Here is a 13,291-nt window from a genome sequence, read left to right as displayed (position 1 = left end):
AGCAGGCTATGCTGACCAATACATGGCTAAAATAGGTTATGACTGAGATAGGTATGCTGTCTAAAATAGGCTAGTTTGCATGCATTGCTGTTGTAAACCTTAAGATTTGAGGTGTATTTCTGCTTGACAAACAACCTCCTTAGTAATTTTTTTCTTTTAAAATTTAGCCCAATCTTTAGCTTTTTTACATAGCCCAGGGTCATATTTACACTCAAATTCACCTCCAAAAGCATCTGAGAGCAAAAGGTTTCTGTCAGCTTTAGCAACATAGTTGCTTGGCCGTACCTTCATTAGTTATTTTATATCTGCTATTCTGAAAGTAATTCTAGTTCAGTCCAACTGTATTTAGAAAAAATCAATAGCAGCTTTGATGTGCTTACCCTTGCCATGCCATTAGTACAACAGCAGCCTTGACCCTGATGGCTGCATGATAGGTCTGTTGCTTAGTGAAACAGAAAGTATGTATATTGAGAAGATGATTTTGATGAATCGAGCAAATAATATTTCTTGCGGCAAGATTAATTTTGCTAGCCTCTCATAACTTCTCATTTGGCTTGCCATGTTTGTTCTACAGATTTCCGATGAAGACCAGTTGTGTGCCTTTCACCATCCTTTTCCAATTAATTAAAAAAACCGGGTTGAATTAGTTTTTTGTTCTTACCATCCAAGTCATGCTCTGAATAGTCTGGAAGCTGTCCTAAGCTGTGCCTTCACTGACAAAAGTAATACATACTTATTGTGTCAACCGGCAGTTCTCCCGATGGAAAAACATGGGCACAGAGAACATATTTTTTTTTTTCTGTAAAGAGCTGGTAAGGGCAAATGTGACTAGGGGTAACAGTGCTGAGTTTTGTAGCCAACTTTTGGGAAGTGCTAAAAATGCCACTTAGCTTTTTTACAACTTTACATTTCAGAACTGAAAAACAGTTACAGGTTAATTAATCCTCTATGGAAAATACTACTTCTCAACTGCTACCTCCCTAGTACCTTTACGGCAGTAGAAAACGAATCTCAGCTAGCTCTGAGAGAGACTAACAGCTGCACTGAAGATCTGATCTGCAAAAACATAGTGCAAAAAACAGGACATGGAAATGCAAAGAGAAACACGCTACAAATCTGAAAAGAATAAATAAATGTTAGCAAATTTTGCAGGGTTACTTTATCAAAGAATACAAAAAGTGTATCTGCTTTGACAGGCAGGTCTGTGATTAGCACAAAAGAGCCCAGGTTGAGACTGGTAAGGCGATGCGTGGAAGGGCCATGATTTGTCTACCCATCGCCTCAGACATTGTCTGATTTCTCTTTTAGCTGCTGCCTAGCCTGGCTTACATTGCCTCCTGCATGCTCCTGTGCTCGGTGTGTTAGTCGCACAGGTTGTATCTAGGCTGACCTGATGGTGCCAAGCCAGGCAGCTGATTTCCGTCCACTGTGCTCCTGCTCTGAATCCGCATCTCTTCCACATCTGTCCAGGCAGGAGGTGGTCCTCTCTGTTCAAGCCAGCTCGTGAAATTGCAGTCAGTTCCCATGTAGGTCAATAGAACCTGTCTGCAGCACCCTTTCCTTGCTGCTACTTTTTCCTTTTCTGCCTTCTCCCTCCACCAGCCTTGGCTCCCACTTGTTAGTCCCCTCTCCAGTTTGGGAAACAGGATACACGTGCTTTCCTCACCCCTTTGTCCTCCTTGGCCCCTGCCCATGAAGCCTGCGATGCTCTCAGGGCAGTGCTCCCCTGGTCTAGAAGGATGCCAATAGGTTGGCTGCAGCTGCCTGCACTGCTTTTACGGAGTTAAATTCATGCCATTTATGCCTCCTGTCTGTGAGAAGAGCTCTGCCAGTCATGAACGTCACCTCCAGAAGGAGAGGATACACCTGTGACAGGGCAGGGGCCAGCACAACAGTGCCTGGGACACTCACGCTGCACATGGGGATGCCTTTGGCTCTGAGCTGAGGATCAGTGTGGGCCAAAGACTCTTCCCTGCTGGTTCCTAAAGGTGACTCAAACCTATGTCCAAGTACAGTCTTGTGTCCCTGCAATGTGAATGTGGCCTTCTTTTGTGGGCTTGAACCCGTGCTTGAAATGCAGTGCACACATAATCTTTATCCTCAAATTTATGTCACCTTTCAAAGTTGGAGATTTTTTTCCCCTTCCCTGTTCCGTGAAACATCTGAAAAACTCCTAAGTACCATAAAAATAATAACTATTCTTAGTTTATTTGGTGCATACACTTCAGGAAAGTTGGCAGTATTCATGTACTCAGCTGCTGCTTCTTCTCCACAAGATTACTCACTCTTTGTCCTTGTACACATAAATATTATTGCTGACCCACTTCTCCTGCATCCTGCAAGAAATGAATCTTCTAAAGTGCCTTGTCAGAGTGGAACTGGACAGACATGGAAAACCAGCTGGAAAACAACCAAAATGAATGTGGTGGTAGATTGCTTTTCCAAGGGCTTGGCAGAAGGTCCCCCAGAAAAGGGCTGGCAGGAATGTAATGCTCTATGACTGCTCCCTGAGTGCACTTCACATCTCAAGTGCTCACTAATTTAAATTTCATTGGAACTACAGATGGGGAAATGAGATTTTGGGGGGCTTTCATCCCTCATTCCTCTGCAGTAATGTAGACTACTAAAAATTGTTCAAATTGGCAGAAATAAGGACAAATCCTTTCCCTAAATTGCAAATAAAAAGAAAAAAAAAAAGGAGAAAGCTGCTCAGAAGTCTGGTTTCGCTGAGAAATTCAAGCCTACCAGCCTACCAGGCTTGACATTGTTGAGCGTGATTTGTTTGCAGTATCTTGGGCTGAAAGAGCAGATGGGGCAGAAGGCACTGACTGAAACCTGCCTGGATTCCTGCTCCTCAGAGCCACCAGCTTCAGCAATGGTGGGATCTGCAAAGACACGAGTAGAAAATGAACTCTGGCGCTTCTTACACAATGTAGCTGTAAGTTTAAGGGATGATGAATGATTTAATACAGAGCATGAAAGACGTTTTTACCTCCAGGTTCAGTTATTGCAAGTCAGGTGACTGAGCTACATCAGATGATGAATTTCAGAGGAAAATGTTTTTCTTTTCAAAGGTCCTTAGTATTAGGAATTCATGGAGGGAATCAAAGCAGCCACAGACACTAACAACTAGTCATGCTTCAACTAAAGGGCAGCAGATTGTGACTTCAACTAAAGGGCAGCAGCTGGGAAGAATGGACTCTTACATAGCTTTGGAATTATCTAAGTATATTTAGATTTAAATAGCACGAAGGAAGGTTTACTCAGCTCTCTGGGTTTTTTTGGGGGGTTTTTTGGGTTTTCTTTTGCTGTTGGTTATAAAGAGATGGTACAGAAATCATTCTGAAATCAAGAACATCTGTACCTTTCTGCTTTCCTCAACAGGCCACAAATTTGGTAATGCAAGGATCAAAACCTTTCTCAAAATTGTTCCAGCTCAGTGTCTTCCAAAGAGCCTGCTTTAACACCTGCACTTTGCGGTAGCTTCAGAGTAATTCAAGCCAAAAGAGAAAAAGCTTTGTCTTGGGTTATTATCTTTAAAATTTGACTGTGGGGAAAGCTGTGAAATGCTCTGGATGTAAACCTCTGGCTACAGTCAAGGTTCTGGAAAGAACAGGGTCCTGCATGAAACCGAGTTTGTTATTGGAAGACTTTGGTGTGATTTACAAAACCTCCAAAGACATTTCTGCAAGGAACAGGGTGATCTTGAGCAGGAGCTGCTTGACCTGCTGTGCACATAAAGGAGGAGTCATAACATAGTATGCGCAACCCACAACTGCAGGCATTAGTGCACATCTGCGAGAGTGTATCCTGGAGGTTCCTTCTGTGATTAAATTGATACCTTAAAAATACAGTGGCTTCTAGGGTGTATGTGGAGAATCAGGCTCCAAACAGCATTATCTCATACGCTTTCGACCTGTGTCTTGACAAGCTATTTAAAGGCTATCAGCCACCACACTGATTGCCATTACTCAACAAGAGGAGCAATCCTGTGCTTACATCACGTTACTTTGGCCATTTTTTATGTTTTAGAGCCTTTCAGTTACCTACTTTCTCTTGGAGTTTGCAGGGCAAGATGAGATGCTGATACTCTGCAGCTCTATTGAAGCTGGAGCATTTTGTTTTCTCTGTTGCTTATCATCTTCTTTTGCTGCTCCATAGCATGACGGTCACATTTCTACCAAGGAAGATTACTTAGAACTGTCAGAGCTTTTAATGACACTCTAAACCAGTAATTTTCAACATGTTTTGATACTTACAATTTTTAAAAAGTGCTAAAGACCCCTTTAGAAATTTCAAGTATGTGGATTGTTGCAGAGCCTATGTGAATTTACTACTTCTTAGCAATGTTTCACAGATCCCAAAGAAATAACTCATGGGTACTAACAACCCACAGACCAGAAAACTTCTAAAATGCCTCAGACAGACTGCTCCTTTCAGGTGAGAGATGAAGCCATCTTAACCACTTTTTCAGTCCTGAACATAATATTCCATTTGTCCAGGATTTTTCTCCTATGCCTGTTGCATCTTGCTATACAAATAATCTTTTCTCATAATTAGAATCTCCTTTGTCCAAGGTTGCACTTTCACACTTCGTTTTTCACATATTCACAAGCCTTGGCTTTGTGTATTCTTTGTTACCTTAGCAGCAGTAAAGTTCTGTTTAATCTTCCATGAAGATCTGGCATAACAATGAATCATTCTTACCACGAAATCCTTAGAAACTACCCCTTGCCCCCCATAAATTCACATTTTCAACTCCAGTCTTAGAATGCAGTGTTTCTGTACCTCCTGTAAACATGGAAAACTGCTCATAAATCATTTTAATGATGTTTATAATTTATTATATTTCTTGCATTTAACTAAATGTTTGTACCCTTTGGTCTTCAAGGCTCTAGAACTGTACAACAGAAATGGAGCCAAGGGTCTGGCCTCAGGACATTTACCAGCAGCGGCTGCAGGCTGGAGGGTGATGGCCACTCTTAACCTGCACACCACCTGAAAATGCAGAAAGTCATGTGGCGATGTCCAATAGGTTTTACCCTCCACAGAGTAATAGTTCTCTGCTTAGGAGCCGTGTAAAGTAAGTGGCCGCTCTACAAGCTCTGAAATCTTCAGCTTCTCAGTGTAATACTTCTTTTTCCTAACTTTCTGGATTACTTTCACGACAGAGCTACCTTCTTTGTGCGTATGGGAACACTAGCAAAAGAGAGAAATGAAAAAGCTCTCTGGATTCTCAATGCCCATCCTACATCAAAGTTGATACTGAGAAGATAGAGGTGCAAGATTTTTAGCCCCAAATATTATAAATTTACTTATAAAAATTGAGAATTACAAGAAAATTAATTGAAATACAGCTTGAGATTGTTCAAAATCTGTTTGAAGGTGTGTTCGAAAGGACACTTAATTAAGTTGCTGCAATCATTGTCAAGTAGTTGAATGCAGGCAGGAAGCCCCCTGCTCTGTCTTTGATGGTGTCTCTAAATATGTGTGGTTATAAGGATGCTGAAGCGTTGGCTAGAAGCTATGTCAAGTGTGATGGATGGAAGGTCTCCATGAGCTCTGGCACTTTAGCTCAATTTGGGTCTATGAACTCCAGCCATGAATTTGGCTGCTCAGACTCTGTTTTACAGAGTTCAAGCTGTAGGAACCTACTGACCCCAAGGAGCAAAAGGGAGGCTCTAAAAACAATGAAAAGAAAAATGTACATTGTCTTGGCTGGCTGGGCATCAGTCTGAGGCATTTGAAATGGAATAGTGGGTTTGGACTCTTCTAAAGGGTGCTGGTTTTACCTGGTTTACCTTTCCTACCACCTCTTTTTTCCCATAGATTTTGAGAATTTATGCAGCTCAGTAACACTTCCAAGTGAACTGAAATGAAAGTTGTTTGTTTTCCAGATGGGAAAGGAGACTAGATTTGTGGCTTTCAGAGGTGGCAAAGTAGAGGACTCTTACAAGGAGAGGAAAACTTTAAAAATGCCTTAGTCACAGTTTTTACAGTCCCATTAGAATTTTTTTACTTTCTTGTTTACATCTCACGCTTTTTCCAGTTCGTGCCATTGCCACATGGTTTCTCTAGGTTGTTAGTTATGTGTCAGGGCTGTCTCTGAGAGGTAGGAGCATTCTCTTCATCTGTTTAATGAGAGTTAAAGATGTTCAGCAACCTTCAGAGTCAGACTTTGCTATCTTTATTTCCGTTTTGCTATATTTAAGAAATAAATTAGAAGGCAGGAGTTATTAATATTATAATTTAATGCTATATATGAACGCTGTGAGAGAATCAAATACAATCAGGTGCAGTGAGTTGCCCTGATTCTATTTGTTTCAAAAATAACAGTATGGCCAAACTAAAAGCAATATTTTCTAGTAGGGAGTAAATAGGGAAGCGTGAAGTTAACATCTCTGTCTTTTAAAGAAAACTTAGAGAAACATGGGAAAATATGTTGTCAGAAATAATCCTGCAGTGTGAAGCAAGTTCGCTGAGTAAGGTAATGGGGATTTTACAGCAAATTCCTATAATTACTCACCTATCATGGGATTTTAACAAGTTGCTTGGAGTTGCCTTACGAACGAACATAAAAAAAAATGTTTGCCTCCTTTACTCCTTTTTGGTGCAATTGAGTTCAGCAACAATTAATCAGTAAATACTTGTTGGTCACTGGTTTGTTGTTCCCACAGTAAGAGTTGAGCTCAAATGAGAACAGGAGCACTGAAGCCAGAAAATCTTAACCTTTGGACTGAAGTTTACGCCGATGAAGTTTACTCTTTTCAACAGGCAGTCTCGTGAAAGCCAAGTAATGCATAGTTATAAATCTTTGCAAGATTGGGACCTGAATTCCCATTACAGGATTGGACTTTATATTGCTGATATTCAGCTCCGCTCCAGAGGACAGTGAAGTCAGTGGAAAGCCTCCCAATGACTTCCACAATATCAAGGTCAAAATGAGCACTGAGCTTCTTGATTAATTTTTATGGCTCCTGCTAGATACATTCCGTGAGACCTGCAGGATTTAAAAATCAATGATCAATATTAAAAAGTAAAGAAAGCTTTAAGGACATATTTGGCAGCGAGTCGAGGTGTGAGCTTAGTCTGGATGGTGGAAGTTCACTGAGGATGTGGTAAAGCAAAGGTGTGAAGGAGGCTGACACCACACACTTTGCCATGGGGGTGAAACAGGGGGAAGGGAGAGTTTAGTCAAAGGGAATGAGCAACCATCTGTCCGCATGTAGGGAAGTAAGAGGATGAGGGTTGTGACTACAGTAACACCTATAAGGCTGCCAGCTAAGTGGTTCTGAATCTTTAAATAAAAACAGGCTGCATCCTCACAGGCCCAAAAGCTGATGAGGGCCATGGGGGTTCCTCTCAGTCACTTGCAGATGAGTTGATTGATGAAGAGTTATTTGGGGTTATCAGCTTATCCTGTTGATTAATAACATCTGTTCCACAGCCAACACCATTGAGAACTGTACATCTATACCAGGGAGTGAAAACAGACAGCGCTGTTTAACTCCTTTGGGGTATATGGGGTGGGAGAGCCCTCTTGCCCTGCGACCACCTCCCTGGTGTTGTCCTTTTGCCTGCCCGGAGAGGAATGCGCCTGGGTGGTCGGCCCAGAACAGCACTGTTTCCCACCCCTTCGCCTCTGTAAATGGCAGCCAGCGGGGCTGTGCTCTGGCCCGGCAGAGCGGGGGCGGTGGCTCCACGCAGGGCAGGAATGCCGGGAGCGGCCAGATGGGCCGAGCTGTCAGGGAGAAGCAGCCCTGGTGGTGGAGGGGATGAATTTAAGCGCCTTCGTTGTTCATCATGTGCTGGGGCCACGTTGACCTGTGGGCAGCACACCTGGAGGGTGCCACGACCCCCATCTCAGCCTCTCAAACGCGAACGGTGGCGCTTGGCAGCCCCAGGGCGTTGGGGGCAAGGCCGCCTGGAGCACGCAGGCTGCCGGCGTAGCTCGGTTGTGCCGGTGAAGCACGACGAACAGCGGGCTGTCCCCGGCCCGGGGAGAACTACAGCGCCCGTCGGCCCCTGCGCGCCGCCCCCACCTTTCCCGCCTCTCGCCGTTATCGCCTGCCTCCTGTCAGCGAGGAGCCGGACCTGGCTCGCCCGAGAGGGGCTGCCGCCGCTGGGAAGGGGGGTGCAGCGGGTGGCGGCCGCCCTCGGCGGGCGGCGGCGGGGTGGAGCGGGGTGGCCTCGTCCCCGTCCCGTGAAGGGGAGCGGCGTCCCCGCAGCCTCGTTGCCCCCGTCCCGTCCGGTCCCGTCGCCGCGGTGGCGGCGCGGCTCATGAGGTGAAGATGGTGATCCGCGTCTTCATCGCCTCCTCCTCGGGCTCGGTGGCGGTGAGTGGGGGCGAGCGGCGGGGAGAAGGGAGAGGAGCGGGGCGCGGGGCCGCCGCTGCCAGGGCTCAGCCTGCGGGGCCGGGGGCAGCGCCGGGCGAAGCTGCCCGGTGGCTGTCAGCCGCCGCTCGCCGGCCCCGCCGTTGCCGACCCTGCCCTCAGCTGCGGGACCTTGCCCCGCCCGCCGGCACGGAGCTGAGAGTCAGTCGGCTGTTGTGAAACGCGGGGCTGAATTTGCCGGGGTTGCGTGTGCAGTGGAGGGAAAAAAATGACAAACACCCACCCCTTCCAAAGCCTCCGAAGCTTAACTTGCTTAACTTGTTCATAAACTGCCTTTGTCAAACCAAGCCCCCTTGAAACGTCTTCGTAGCGGGCAAATATTGGGTGTGTTTAAAGGGTCTGAAAGGTGATTAAACGGGACTAAACCGGCCCGCTTGGGAGGGGGGTTCAGCGCCTTGGTGGCGGTGGCGGGGGTGCGGGAAGCTGCCCTGAGGCGTGCTGAACCCGGGCAGGTGCGGTGCCTGGGTGCCGGCCAACCGCCGCAGGCTTAAAACAGAAATAAAAGGAGAGCCTGGAGACAAACTTCAGGCCGCTAGCCCTTCTCTGCATTAAGAAATACTCTGGAAAAGGTACAACTGCTTTCAAACTTGGCTTTGAAAGGCACCACCATGTCCTCTGCTTAACTGAAGCTCTTATAGCTTTCTCTTAATTATGCATGTGACCTATGAATTTCCATATTTTCGTATAAGGTGAGAGTTCTGTTTTCCATTAAGGCAATCTGAGCGTAAGCATTTTATTGAGTTTGTTCTTTATCAAGAAACATCAGAAGGATTTAGATATAGTTGCTATTCTTTATGCTTCAGCAGTGAAGGCAGCAGCATTTTTGCATTGCGGAAGAATGTAGCACTGTCTTTTCCCATCTGAAGGTTTATTGTGTGTTTACTTCAGCCTTTTACTGTGATACTTGTTTTCAGTTCAGTGGCATGGTGACAGGTATGTGTTCTGATATGTTTTGGCATGAAGTGTTCAAAATGCTTAGTGGCTGCATTACAGCTAATAAAAACTAATTATCCATTTCAGTAGCCAACTGAGTAAACACAGAGCGTCTTCAGAACTCTATAATCCATGTTCATCAAGCATTCATAAAAGAAACATCTCCTTCTCTGCATGGGCCATTGGTTCATGCTGTGATAGCTCAGTATTGCTAGGTTTAGTTTCTGTTTCATGCTTCACAGTTTTATATTTTGGTTTTTTGTTGAAGAGGGGGAAAAGGGCCACATAATTAGCTCACCCAAATCTCCTGTTCTGACCAGTCCGCAAATAGGTTATTGATGGGAGGTTTTGATTTTGTCCTCTCCTTCCCCTGTCTCTGCCTGCAAGGTACATACCCTGTTAGCAGCAGCAAGCTAAACCCCTTCACTATGTATTAACCCAGTAAACCAAATCTGAGGTTGACAAGCAATTTAATTTGCACTTCAGTTCATTTGCTGACTTTTTTCTGGGTTGGACAACAAGAAGATGACATATAATAGGGATAACGATTTGCATACTGGTGATTGTCAACTTTCTTCAGCTAGGCAGCAGTACATCTGAGTACAGCCTGGCCAGAGAAGAATAGATAATTCAGTGATTGAAGGTACTGTTACACAGTGCCACAGCTGTGACATCTCTTTTCTGTCAGTTTCTCTTCAACTGTGTTATCACAGCATTTAGGAACCTTCATTATGGGCTAGGTTCCTGCTGTGCTCAGTGTTGCATCACCAAGGCTTTTTTCTGTGGGCTTTGCAGGGGGTGTCCATAGATCATGGCTAAGTGATTGAGGAAAATGGCAAAGGAAAAAGTATCGGCTGGTTATGTGGGAATCCGCATCTGGAGAAAAGGGCGGTTACTGTATTGCATGTCTCTAAACAGGGACATTTGAAACTTACTTTCATCCTTCTAGAACTAAACTTTAGTGAATGGAAACAAGAAGTGTTTGAATTGTGTAATTCCTTGTCGTCTCTGTCCAGCCTTCAGCAGGACTATGTCAGCTACTTTTTGGGATGTTATGCAATTCATGAGACGAGATGATTTCCCTGTCTAGAGAAATGAGTACCCCTTATAGATCCTACTGTGTCTCCTGCTAAAAACAGTGGCAGAATCCATGGTTTAATTTCCACCTGTGAGTCAGGTTGAGTCAAATCGTAGGCTAGCTGCTTGTGAGAGTGGATGTGGCTGAGGTTAGTATCTGACCTGCTGTAATTGACCAAAAACGTCTATACACAGTATTTGCAGATTAACTAAAAGCAATGTCATAGTGACACAATTCACTTTCCGAATCTCACTAGAGATACTCCATTAAATTACTCTTTATTTTAAAATGAAAAGTCCATCTAGTCTCTGCAGTAAGCTTTTGGTTTTGTTTGTTACCTTACCAGCAGCATGCTGTTAAAGCAGGGACACTTCTCAGTCCTCTTTCCTCTTTTTGCCTGGAATAAGACTGATTTGAGTTTGCAGAGAGGGAGGGGTGAAGACAGTGATTTGTTTAAGTAAAAATAATATGCGGCAATTTCCTTGTGTTAACCGGTGGAAAACGTTATACCACCTAGCAAATATAATGAGCCAAAGTCTTTGTGTATGGCTCCTTTTGAAATCTTCAGAATAGCCAGGCTAAATGATAGGCGTTTGGCTGAAACATTCCTGAGAAGTATACTGGTTGTGTAGTAAGCAGAGGCTTCAGTTTGCATAAATGTGACTTTCCCTGGGAACTTCTGAAATGTTTATTTAACCTGATACTTGGTGTAATTTATTTTATGCTAAAGAAGATAAAAATACATAATAGTCATACATAATCATAAGAGTTCAGTGCATAAACTGTTTTGGGGGTCATTCTGGAGAATAAGAAAAGGAAATAATTGGAGTGGGTGCGAAGAAGCCAAGAACAATGTGAACCTTCCCTCCATTTGGTCTTGGACTTTTCCCTGGAGCATCTTCCTCACCTCTGAAGATTCTTAGACCCCTCAGAGGTTAATGGTAGTAACTATGTGGGTGGTTGTGTTTTTTTTTTTTTTTTTTTTTAATAAAACTTGTGAATATAAATGCCTCATGAGCTTAAAAGAGCTCACAGATCCTAAAACCTAGTTGTTGCTTGTTGTCATCTTTGGTGTTTAGGAAAGCTGGACTGCAGGTTTACCCTGTAGGGATGCTGTAGATAAGTTCCTGAGACCTTGTGAGAAGGGAGGAGAGAGGCACTGTGTTTATGTGTACATTTCTAAATAACCTCATGTTGTTTTAAGCATGCATTAGGCAGAGCCAATTGAATCACAATGGGAAGCCTCTGAATAGGCAGGCAGACATGTTTTCTACAAGCCTTACTGTCTCCTACTTTTTCTGACCTGAATTTCTACTTCTTCTTGGTAATCTTTGTCTCAAATTCCAAGCACTTCTTTGTAGGACTGGGGAGGCAGGCTTTGCTGCCCTCGCTGATAAGGACAATCAGTGTTCTTTTGTGCTTAGGAGACAGGTTACTTTAAAATGAGCGTTTACTTTGCTCCCTCTGCAGTGCTTCACTGTTTTCGGGAAATAGTTTGTGACCTCGTTTTTCACCGAATCATTCCAAGGCGACTGTAATTTAATCTGTTTCACATTTTCCAGTCTATCGATAAAAATTTACACTTGTGCTACTGTACTATGTATTGACTCAGTCAAACGGTTTTTAGTGTTTTAAAGCAGCTCTACCTTTGACAGGAAGCTGGTAGTATGAGCTAAGTGACTCTACTCCCGGAATTCCTACAGTTATCTAGAAAAGCCAACCCAGAGGAGACTTCAGTCCTCTTGCAGGCAGAAGAGGACTGAAGATCAGGTAAGGGCAATGTCATTGAAGACCTTTCAGATAATGGAGAAACTTCAAACAACAGTCTTACTTGCACTTCTCCTCTGTGGTTATAATTTATTGCCTTGAGACTTCACCTGTTAAGCTGAACAGCAGAGTTGCTGAAATAATGGAACAGCGGGTAGAATCTTCTCTGACCAGTGAGAGATGCAAAATGCTTTCCCATTGAAATTTTTGTTTCTTTACAAGATGTGAAAAATACATCACTGAAATGAATTCCATTTAGTGTACAAGGGCAAGTGCTGCTCAGCCGCATTCTCCATCAGGACCTGTTTAGAGGGTCAGGAGGGTTTGGGGAGAACAGCACCAACCTGAACCGACCAGACTTTTTTAAGTGACCAAAATGTGGACTTTGACTCTTGCTACCGAAAAGTATTATGGATTTTTTACTAGGAAGCTTGATAAGATAGGTGCGGTTATTGTTAAATTGTTTCTATAGCAAATATTGGTTGTATGAGACCAAAGCTCTACTTTTGTTTAAGCATATTATGGAGGTCAAATGAGTTGGAATTTTTCTTTCCTGGAATGGCTTTAAATCACAGTATAAAGCATTAGAATGTCAGAGTAATTGCAGTCATGTTTGTTTGGTTCATGTGTTGTTGGGTAATGTAATGAAAACAAATACAATGCTAATGTTCTTAAGGCTAAGCTTGTCTCCTCCTAATGATGAATTTCAACTCCACCCTTCTTTATACAAAGTCATTGTAACTCAACATTTCCCACAGCACTTCTCAGGAAGAATGTGCTTCTTGTTGAGAGGTGTGGAATAAATTAACCTAGAATATGTTGCTTCTAGAATATCCACCATCTAACAGGTCTTTTTTTTGCCTCCCTGCACTCCAAAAGCACAGCGGTCAAAACTGAAAGTGATTTGGTTGAGTATTACAAGTGCTTTTTGTGAAAACTGTGTTAGTTATGGTGGTCACTTGGAGGGATTTTCAACTTGTTGCATGTGATTTACGGAAATTCAACTATCTATGATATAAACCACTAAACTTTGCAAATTATAAACATTATAATGATTTTTTAATATTAGAATTTTGTAAAATCCGATCGTAGCAGCAGGTAAGCTAGCTTTTCAGAAGTG

The 13,291-nt window shown here is 43.5% G+C and overlaps 1 protein-coding gene across 1 annotated transcript in view; it reads left to right on the top strand.

The window, feature by feature from the left end:
* Positions 1 to 8,227: 8,227 nt before the first annotated feature.
* The window catches only part of SH3BGRL2 (SH3 domain binding glutamate rich protein like 2), a 45,277-nt gene continuing 40,213 nt past the window's right edge, over positions 8,228 to 13,291 (top strand). Inside the window, exon 1 of the mRNA XM_086482486.1 lies at positions 8,228 to 8,336. Coding sequence (XP_086338612.1) covers positions 8,292 to 8,336 — 45 coding nt within the window. The 5' untranslated portion in view covers positions 8,228 to 8,291. The remainder of the gene's footprint in view (positions 8,337 to 13,291) is intronic.

Source organism: Leptosomus discolor, chromosome 2 (genome assembly GCF_034619465.1).
Source record: "Leptosomus discolor isolate bLepDis1 chromosome 2, bLepDis1.hap2, whole genome shotgun sequence".
In the NCBI taxonomy this organism is placed as follows: domain Eukaryota; kingdom Metazoa; phylum Chordata; class Aves; order Leptosomiformes; family Leptosomidae; genus Leptosomus; species Leptosomus discolor.
The sequence above is the reverse complement of the archived record's forward strand: the minus strand, read 5'-3'. Positions and strand labels throughout refer to the sequence as shown.